The sequence below is a fragment of the Silene latifolia genome, chromosome 1 (genome assembly GCF_048544455.1).
Source record: "Silene latifolia isolate original U9 population chromosome 1, ASM4854445v1, whole genome shotgun sequence".
In the NCBI taxonomy this organism is placed as follows: Eukaryota; Viridiplantae; Streptophyta; class Magnoliopsida; order Caryophyllales; family Caryophyllaceae; genus Silene; species Silene latifolia.
In genome coordinates this window covers 14642112-14653373 of record NC_133526.1, presented here as the reverse complement: position 1 = coordinate 14653373, position 11262 = coordinate 14642112, and the positions used below count along the sequence as shown (strand labels likewise).

General features: G+C 41.5%; 1 protein-coding gene across 1 annotated transcript; it reads left to right on the top strand.

Annotated features, from left to right (window-relative positions):
* The first annotated feature begins 3437 nt into the window (after nucleotides 1-3437).
* On the top strand, nucleotides 3438-4763 carry LOC141599626 (putative carboxylesterase 18). The gene has a single exon (XM_074419703.1). It carries the CDS (start codon nucleotides 3613-3615, stop codon nucleotides 4723-4725), a length of 1113 nt encoding a protein of 370 aa, XP_074275804.1. The 5' UTR covers nucleotides 3438-3612; the 3' UTR covers nucleotides 4726-4763.
* Nucleotides 4764-11262: the final 6499 nt, after the last annotated feature.

The following is an 11262-nucleotide window of genomic DNA, read 5'->3' as shown; positions in this document are numbered from 1 at the left end:
GTGTGAGAATATTTTATATAGTGCTGACAGTTGGATGATGATGTATATAAGTTCTATAGTGTTGACAGTTGGAGGATGAGGTTATGAGGGTGAGTAAACTTCGGGGACGAAGTTCCTTTTAAGGGTGGTAGAATGTAACATTCCGTTTGATGTTTGTGAATGTTTTGATATTCGATTTTCTAGTAGGTGATATGTTACGAAGCTAGCAGTGGTGTATGGAGTTAGTGTCGAGAGAGATATGATGTAGTTGATACGATATCGTGAGACATGTTGTGGAGGTAAGTATAGTTGGTGGAGTTGGTGTTAAGAGTTCATGTGTTATAGGGTGAGGTTTTGTTTTGAGTCTTAGTTGCGTTGTTGTGTCTTAGTCAAGTTGGTAGGTTTGTTTTTATGTATGGGTTGAACTTCGGGGACGAAGTTCTTTTTAAGGAGGGAAGATTGTAACACTACGGATTTTGTTAAGTTGAATACTCGACCGAGTAGAGCCTACTCGGCCGAGTAGTGCTAAGTGTGTGTTATGTTTGGCTTCTGCCGAGGAATACTCGGCCGAGTATACGGAATACTCGACCGAGTAGAGGATACTCGGCCGAGTATGTTCTATACTCGACCGAGTATCCGGTCCGTCGAGTGTTATTTTCGCGGTTTGATTTGGAAATGATTAGGGCGTTATATATTACGATAAGCAGTTTCTAATTAGAATTCACAAAACCTAAAACATCCTACGACGCTCTAATCATCTCTGAATCTCTCCTTTGGCTCTAATCATCTCTGAATCTATCCTTTGGGTGATCATAGCAATCGTATTCTGTCCTTTGATTCATCGTCGGTAAGTCCTCATCCTTATATTCAATGATTGATATTTAGGGTTTGTCTTTGATTATGAATTGGGGGAAATGGGGTTTTGCAGTTAGTGATTGGAATTATATGATTGTTGTTGTAGGTGACGATGTGGTAATTGTTGTGCATTTGTATGATTGATTGCAGCGTAGCGGATTGCGAAAAGGTAGGGTTTTCCCTACTCAGTGCTGTTAATTGATTTAAGATTGTGATTGTATTGTAATTTTTGTTATCTGCTGATCATCGGAGTATGGGTGTTGTGGTGACGGTGGTGATGTTGTGACAGCTGTGATGATGTGTGTGATTGTGGTGGAGTCACTTGCGGGAGTGGCTTCACACCCTAGTTCGCCCTCCGTGGAACCCGTCACGAGAGGGGATGTGCACATTAAGGGACAGGGATTGATAGTCGCTCGTTGATGAGCTGGACTTGGTGGGGATGGGCTGCGGTCACCCACTGGCGGAGTGGTTTACCTGTTGCGATGGGTAATCTGGCAGGGCTACACACCTTGGTGTGTAGTCGGTTACTATGGAGGGTGATCAGTCTTACATTGTTTGTCTGTCTTACATTGATTGAATGGTACTGACCCCGTTGATTGTTGTTTGTAAAACCTGCGGTGATCCATTCGGGGATGGTGAGCAGACTTGACAGGTATTGCATTTGATGAGCTTGAGCGGTCATGGGGAAGTCGTCATCACCAGTTGTAGTATCACAATCACGAGTCTTAGCTATGATTTTGTAGTTGTCCTCAGTTGTATTCACTTTATTGGTTTTGGCTTGGATTTGGATTGTTGTAAACATTAATAATTTACAGTACTTCTAATAAATGTGTTTAGGACGGACGCTTTTGATCTATACTAACCTCGGGCAACCGAGATGGTAACAGTCTTTCATGCTTGGGTAGTCCTGGTAAGGTACCTTGGTATGAGGGGGTGTTACAGAAACTATCAAAATAAATACTTTTCTTCAAAATATATTAAAATTATATTTCTTTGAATTATTTTTACTTTAAATACTTAAATATCAAATTTTATTTGATTAATAAATTATTTCCGAAATATATTAACGGTCCGAAATTACGGGGCGTTACACATATGATCTACCCATTTTATTAAAATACTACTCATATATTCAACAAATGGGTAGATCATATAAAAACGGAGGAAGTAATGACTAATCAAAACATAATAACTAAAATAATACTCCCTTCGTCTCGGTCAATTGTTGTCGTTTGATTTTGGGACAGAGATCAAGGAAAAAGGAGGGGGCCAATTATTAAATGACAAGTGGATCAAATTAAGTGTGAATGCCCAAATTGTTCATCAAGTTCATTCTTAAAATAGAAAAGACAATAATTGACTGAGAGACATCCAAAAATAAAATAGGACAATAAATGACCAAGACAGAGAGAGTACAATTTAAAATCTTAACTATGATCATTATTTTTTACATCTTTTTTAATAAAAAAATTTGAAAAAGCAAACCCGTGCAATTTGCACGGGTATAAAACTAGTTAACGTGGTTCCACAAACCCAAAGGCCAAAGCCCATCCAAAATTAACCCCTTCCCTAATCAATATCATCAATCCCAGATCTCCTCCTACCATTTTCCCCTAGAAAACCCAAATCTCCTTTCAATTTCTCTAAAAACACAAACAAAAACCATTAAAAGGAAGAAGATACACAATCTGGATCATAGCTTCCCCTAATTATAACCCAGATCTCAAATTATAACACAAATTACTTTTTAATCTGAAATTACTTCATCTCTTCTAATGTGTCCTTAAAATCAATCAATATCATCTCCTCCCCCAAACTCGTTCGTGGACCGTCACCATCAACATCATCATCATCATCGTTCACCATCAGCATCATTATTGTCTTTTTTCATCTTGAAGAAAATATGTCAAAACTAAGTTTATTTTGTAGATAATTAAATAATATAGTCATTTTGGGTATCCTCATATTTTATTTTGTTTTGGTTTAATATATAATTCTTACTTATTTTCCTTATTACCTTCTTTTTTTTCTTTTGGTAGAGAGAGGAAATGAGAAGTGTCAGGAACGATGTGTTTCAATCCTTTTGTTTTTGCTTATATCCAATACAATAGGGACACCTAGCAGGTCACCAATTGGGTCAAGTTTCTCAACCGAGGGTCACCAACTGACCTTCACTTGCAATGGGTCATGCTTAGGGGTGTTCACCGGTCCAAAACCGGACCGGACCGAACCGGACCAGATGAACCCGCGGACCGGATAACCACATATCCCAAGACCGCGGACCGGACGGGTTAGGAGGGGACCCGGACCGGAACCCTTTAGGTCCGGTTTTTTCCGGGTTTGGACCGGACCGGTACTAATTTATAAGGCAAATTTAGTTTTATTTTTTAATGTGGACCGGACCGGACCGGACCGGAGACCGGTCACCATATTTTTGGGACCGGAGACCGGACCGGTATATATCTGATGCAGGCCGGATTTGGGCCGGACGGTCCGGGTCGGTCCGGTTTGCCGGTCCGGGCCACTTTTTGTTCACCCCTAGTCATGCTATTTTGCTCCTTAATTAGTGATTAAAGTGACCCAACAAGTTCATGATCTCCCTCATGACCTTGCTTGAGGATGGTCTTAAATCCGTCACAGTCTGACTCTTGTGTCTACGAGACTACGACTACCATAATAAATACGTAAGTCTGGATGGATCACATGATTTTTTGTATAATAAATACGGAGGACTAACTACTCAACGCTCCAAAATCCAACCCAATTAAAGAGAATAGTATGAGCACTATCACAACACATTCACACTATCACTACACAACCCAAACTTTACCATCTAACCCTACAATCTTTCAATCAATGGCAGCATCAAATCTGCAACCACCTCAACCATCTAACCTACAATCCCTGTCTTTACCCTTGAAAACCCGCATCCTCCTCAAATTCCTCAACCTCGTAACCGACACCGTCCGCCGCGACAACGGTACCGTCAATCGCCGCGTCTTCAACCTCCTTGATCGCCGCGTCTCCGCCAACCCCACCCCTATCAACTCCGTCTCCACTCACGACATCACCGTCGACCCCACCACCAATCTCTCTTTCCGCCTCTTCCTACCTCACCACCCAACCACCACCACGTCACCCATCCCCGTCATTGTTTTCTTCCACGGCGGCGGCTTCTCCTTCCTCTCCGCCTCCTCCTTTGCTTACGACGCCGTCTGTCGCCGCCTTGCACGGAGACTCAACGCCGTCGTGTGCTCCGTCGAGTATCGTCTTGCTCCGGAGAACAAGTTCCCTTGTCAGTACGAAGACGGCATTTCCGTCCTCCAATTCCTCGACACCCGCCGCCACGAAATCCCCATGTGGCCCCAAAATGCCTCAGTGTCGCGCTGTTTTATCGCAGGAGACAGCGCGGGAGGGAATATCTCACATAATGTGACAGTCACAGCGTGTACTACCCAATTCTCGGAACTCAGAGTTATCGGGTTGATTAACATACAGCCGTTTTTCGGAGGGATGGATAGGGTTGCGTCCGAAACAGAGCTGGAAGGGGCCCCCATTGTATCTGTTGCCCGGACAAGGTGGATGTGGAACGCCTTCTTGCCAGATGGGCTAGACACGGATCATTGGGCCGTAAATGTAAGTGGGCCAAATGCGGTGGATATAACAGGGTTGGATTTTCCGGAAACGCTGTTGTTTATAGGCGGGTTTGATCCGTTGAAGGATTGGCAAAGGAGGTATTATGAATGGTTGAGGAAAAGTGGGAAGGTGGTTAAGTTAGTTGAGTATACTACGGCTATTCATGCTTTTTATGTTTTCCCTGAGTTGCCTCAAGCTACCTTGTTGTTTGATGAGGTTCAACACTTTATTCACAACCGACTTTCTAAATTGTAATTTTATTACTACTTGATCATAATCTATCTTGTTTATGTCTGCGTTATTTTTTTGGGTGTGATACCGATAATTGGAGCAACCTTTTTCATTACTAGTTGTTGTATCGCGCGCGGTGTTTATACTGTTTGGTAAGAGATAGATGTTGCCACTATGCTATTGGTATGTCAAATTACTGCGACTGATGAAAACACCGAAAGACTCAAGAGCGGGTTTATTTTCATACAAATTATGCAGTCATTTGTTAACTAAGAGTTATTTTCAGGATGAAAACACAGACTGTTGTTTATAGGCGGAGACATGTACAGAGAAATAGCTGCAAGAGTTATTTTCAGGAAGAATCAATAAATTAAGATCTAAACATCCAAATGAATTTAGTAATACATAAGATACAAGTGATTTGGCGGTCCTGGCACAACCAATACAAGTTTCTTGGATTTAAATACCTTAACCAATTCCAATTAGGGCAGTGTTGTGCACAGTTGAACCCGGTATTCAGACATACCGTCTTCCATCAATGATTTAATCTCCAAATTAATATGGTTTGCTCTGTTTGTTATCTCTTTTTAGCTGGACCTTCAATTTCTTACCACCCAACTGAAAACCATTCATCATAGCAATCGCAGTTTGTGCAGCTGCTGGTGAGTCATACGTAACTCACAAATCCTACAGAAAGCAACATATTAAGGTCCAGGAATTTTAACAGTTCCTGCAGGGGTGTTGGGTACTGTTGATGGCATGGAACGAGGAGAAGTGTTCAAAGGCCTCTGATTCAGAACAGCTCCTTGATAAGTCATAGGCAACCGAATATTTGGTACCGCTGGATAACCAGACCCAACATAGCTTCTAGGTGCTATCCCAGAGGCAAGATCGGGTCTTGCACCTCACAATGCATTTCCTTGAGGAAGCAAATTATGGTATGGGGCCTGATTTTGCATTGGAGGCAAGCGATATGGCATGAGCCCATAACCACTAGGACTCTAAAACCATCATGAGATGAAGTGAAAAACACAAAATAAGTTTAGCCAATAATACCAGCAACAAATCCACTTCAAACAAACCACGGTAATTGGTGCTATATGTCATAAAGCATACTTGCACACGAACTATTACGTTTCTAGGGATGTGTTTACAAATTCAATATGCATGTTTGCAAAAGAACTGACAAGTTTATTAGGTAGACAAATACAACATGCTATAGTTACTGTTATAACGGATGCAAGAAAGAACTGATAAAAACAATAAAGAGACAAACGCACAGATTTACGTGGTTCACTAACGGTGTGTTAGCTACGTCCACAGGGTAGAAGGGAGAGAGTTTTATTGATATGTGAGGAGTTTTCAGATTATAGATTCAGACGATATGACTGCTAGGTAGGGGCTTAGAGAGTTTATATAATACTCTCTAAGACCTAATACAGAATGACCTAATAAAGGCCCAAAACAGACCTAGCGGCGGTTAACAGAATCAAGGCACAAACCCAACAAATCTCCACCTTGACTTGAATTCTCTCACAAACAGACAGATGTACCAGATGCATTCCCATAAATGTCAGATGTACCAGAAAGCTCTTCTCCCTTCCCCTCGGATATTGCCCCAAGAGGGCAATTACAGATCTGAGATATTTAGCAAGTCCGGACAATGTTGGAACTTGCTATGCGGAACCGGCTTAGTGAACATGTCGGTGGGTTATCAGTACCCACTTTGTTCACCTTAATCCTCTTCTCATTTCTCAGAAAGTGATATCTCACATCTAATTGCTTAGTCCTCTCATGATGGACTTGATCTTTAGCCAAGCATATTGCACTAAGATCACGAGAATATAATAGCTTGCTCGATGTAGGCCCAAATCACTCGACCAACCCTTTTAACCGATTCCCTCTTTAGTCCGCTGCTGCGGTCAACGCCATATACTCGCGCCGGTAGTAGACAAAGTAATCGTAGGCCGCAATGTAGCCTTCCAACCGACGATGAACCTCCAAGAGTGAAAACATAACTAGTCATTGATCGTCTCATGTCAACATCTCCGCATAATCGTAATCGAGTACCACGACACAAGGCACTCTCTATCACCTCCATAAATGAGACCAACATCAGACGTACCCTTAAGGTACCGAAAAATTCTCTTCACGACTTGCCGAGTGCTCTTTACCTGGATCACCCATAAACCGGCTCACCACACGATCGATTGTGCTAAATCAAGTCTAGTGCGGACCATAGCATACATCAAACTACCCACTTTGCACTAGAGTACGGAACTCGGGACATGTACTCCCTTTCTTGGTGACTTGGGTGAGAAAGCAATGACAGATGTGCATTCGATGCACTAGGAGTATCTATGGATTTAGCAAGAGACATGCCAAACCTTGCTAGCACCTTCGAATATAGCCTTTCCGAGATAAGAAAAGCTTCTTCTTGCTCCTATCCTCGTAGATCTCCATTCCTAATTTTTTTCTTCGCACCCAAATCTTTCATCTCAAATTCAAGACCGAGAAGACCCTTCAATTTCGAACATCGACTTGCTCTCTGCACTATCAACATATCGTCTACATATAGGATCGGATAAATGAAAGACTCATTCTTGACTTGTTGTAATAAACACAACAATCATACGGACTCCTATTGTAGCTAATCTCCAACATGTAGTTGTCAAACCTTTTATACCACTCGCCTCGAGACTGTTTTAGCCCATATAAGGACTTCTTGACTAGCAAACATAGTCTTCTTTACAGGAAACTGGAAACCGTCTTTGAGTCATGTATATCTCTTCTTCCAACTCTCTATTTAGGAAAGCGGTCTTCACATCTAGCTGTTCGAGTTCTAAATCCTGATATGCAACTATTGTTAAACACTCTGATGGAAGTATGAATGACCACTGGCGAAAATATTTCATTGTAGTCTACCCCCTTTCTCGATGAACCCACGAGCTACCAATCGAGCTTTATACCTTATACCCTCAAGCAGCTAGTCTCTCCCTCTTTCTTCTTGAAGACCCATTTACAAGTAACAATCTTTCTCCCTTGAGGCTTCTTGGATAATTCCCGTGTCCGATTCTTTTGAAGGGACTCTATCTCATCTCCCATGGCAAGCAAGCCATTGGGCGGTCAGAACATGTAGTGCTTCTTTGAAAGTGGATGGCTCATGTAAGTCGGGATCCACCTCCTCAAAGAACTGAAGTGCATAACCCACCATATCTTCAAAACCAAGTCTATTCGGAGGCTTCCCAAAATTAGGCCTGATTGACCGCTCACGGGCCAAACTCTGGCGATTCGGAATCGGTAATGAAGAATCGATGGAACAGATTCGGATTCGAACCGTAGTGGTTGATCTTCTTCGTGGTACACTCTCATCAAGAGTGTCTTCTTCGCTCCACCTGTTTATCAACACTACTACTACTATCCGACAACATATAAGACTTCACAAAGTAGGATTAACCATAGAATTTTCATCAAAGACAACATTTCTACTCAAAATAACCCTACCCTCAGATGGAGACCAGATACGGTATCCCTTGACACCATCCCCATAGCCCATGAATACTCCCTTTTTAGCTCGTGGCTCAAGCTTACCTTCACTAACATGATAATAAGCAGTACTACCAAAAGCCCTTAAAATAGAATAGTCAGCAGATTTACCAGACCACATCTCAAATGGAGTTTTGAGATTCAAACTCGTGTGAGGTCCCCGATTTATCAGATAGCATGTTGTACTAATCGCTACGCCGAGAATCTTCTTGTTAGTCCAAAGCATTAGAGAGCATGCACCTTGCCCTCTCCGAAGTGTCCGGTTCATTGGCTCTCGCTACACCGTTTTTTGAGGTGTATCTCGGATCGTACGATGTCTAGCAATCCCTTCATTCTTGCGAGAACTCGTCGAACTCGTAGCAACAAAACTCTAGGCCGTTATCGTTCCGACCTCTTGACCTTATTCCCAATTTGATTCTCCATTAATGCCTTCCACTGCTTAAAGTGAGTAAAGGCTTCGTTTTTGTGCTTCATCAAATAAATCCAAGTCTTCCTGGAATAATCATCGATAATAGACACAAAACACCTCTGACCTCCCAAAGACTCCACCTTAGAAGGACCCCAACAATCAGAATGGATGTAATCAAGTGTGCCCTTGGTTCTATGCACTGCTTTAGGAAACTTGCTGCGATGTAGCTTCCCAAATACACAATGCTCACAGAAATCCAAATTCTTGACCTTGTGACCACACAGAAGATCTTCTTTTGTGAGTCCGCATCCCCCTTTCACTCATATGACCAAGCCTCATATGCCACAACTTAGTCAAATCTTCTTTATCAACATCCGAGGATGCAACAAACAACAAAACCGTGAGTAGATCCCGAAGATAATATAGAGTACCATGCTTGATACCCCTCGAACTACATTCGAACCTTTGCAGACGTTCGAACTCCACCTACACCTTGAAAGCCGAAACCCTTCTTTGTCTAACGTACTTAAAGAGATCGATTCTTTGTCATCAGTGGAACATGTCTAACTTCGTTCAATGTACAGAATTTACCATCATGTGTCCTAACCCTGACTGAGCCGATTCCAACTATCCTGCAAACAGCACTGTTGGCCATAGAAATAGTGCCTCCATCTACCTGTTTATAAGTTTTAAACCACTCCCTGCGCGGACATATATGGTAAGATGCTCCTGAATCTAGAATCCACACATCAGTATGATGCGTGACCCTATCCGTAACTAGAGCATAATCATCTTCCTCGGACTCTGCATTTGCTACACCAGCGGTAGCAGTACCAGACTTGTTCTGTTTATCTTTCTTGGGACAATCGAATTTCCAATGCCCTTTCCCTTTACAGTAGTTACAGACATCACTAGGTTTAGGACCTTTAGAAACATAAGAACCAGAAGTACCAGCAGAATTAGAAGAACCCAAATAAGAAGGCTTCTTATACTTTTTCTTCCCCGAATTTCCCTGTCCATAACTGTGGACATGGGCCACGGGGGCGCTTGGAAAACAAGCGTTTGCATTTGTGGAGTCGCCACCAATTTTTATGGGAAATTGGAACCGTTCGAATAACTCGTGCCATGTCAAGACACAAAGTAGAGACATGAACACCAAGCAATCGTTACCCTTAGCATTCTATGTCTAGAATGACTCTCGTGGATGCCAATGAACACGGATGTTCACAGAGATCTTGAGTAAGGGGTGAGGGTACGTATTAGGAAACTCTTTTGATCGAACACCTAATCCCGCCCGCCTCGATAGCGGCCTCTACTAATGATTAGGGAAATCGTCTATACTTGATATATCGTCGATTATATGCATGCAATGCAACATTCATTAGATTAATCCTAGCATGTGAGAATTAATACTAAGTCGGTGAACAATTAATTAGCAAACAATTGAGTCGAAGTTGGAATTAAAGTTGATTTACATGTGAAAACATACAAATGCGATAAAATACAATAAGGGAAATTACAATAATGAAAATTATAATAATTACATCGGGTTAGGTCGATTTATGTCGAAAATACCTTTTCAAACGAATGATTTGAGAAAAAGAAATAAAGGGAATAAATTAACGAACAGATCAGTAGGCGATAATACGAATAATAGTTAATTAAATACGTAATTAATAAACTAGGTCAAAGCACCAACGGAGTTCAGAGGCAGAAATCAACCAGGAACAGGCGCAGCAGAGCTGCGTCCCTTGGAAGAGGCGCAGCAGTTGCTGCGTCTGTTCCTTGGCTCAGTTCTGGCTGTGAAGCCGGAATTGCGTGTTGTTAATACTCGTTGGTAAATTTAATGATTGATTAAATTATTTACTCGGATGAAAGTGATTAATAGGTTATTTACATGTGATTGAGGGGTCATAAAACAATAAAACACAGATGAGACGGATACAAACGAATTAATTACATGAACGAATGATGGATTAGTGACATGGGTGAATGAAATAAACTAAACAAGATGAATCAACGACAAATTAATGACGAATATGACAATAGACAGATGAAAATTTATCAAAGGTCGAATTCCAGAAACTCAATATGAACAAATTGAATTTCTACAACCCGGATTGAGTTTAATGACGAAAACCCGCAAATATGAGATTATAAGGGATTTAAGTTGAATTAACGATTAGATTACATGCTAATGAATGATAAATGACATACATATGAATTATTAGACTACTATGTCAAAGAATTAAAGAAAACAAACGAAACAAATAAAAGTTTGACGAATTTCAGAGGACGAAGGAAGAAGAAAGGAAGCAGGAACTGCGGCAGCCTCACGAAGAGGCGCAGCAGGAACTGCGCTCCTTCGAAGAGGCGCAGCAGTTGCTGCGTCCTTTCTCGACGTTTGTCTACTGGAAATCCGTAAAAAAGAGGTTTTGAAGCACGGTTTTAGAAATCAGCTTTAAGAGGTGTTTTCGACATAAACCTTACATTAATGATTACAAAAAGTAAAATACAATAATAAACGAGAAATTTACACTCTCAGACTTACATGTTTGACAAAACGAGAAGGACTAAGATATCGATTAGTGATGCACGACGCGAAT

Excerpts from the sequence above, each read along its gene's own strand:
- LOC141599626 (XM_074419703.1), top strand. The coding sequence starts at position 3,613 with ATGAGCACTATCACAACACATTCACACTATCACTACACAACCCAAACT.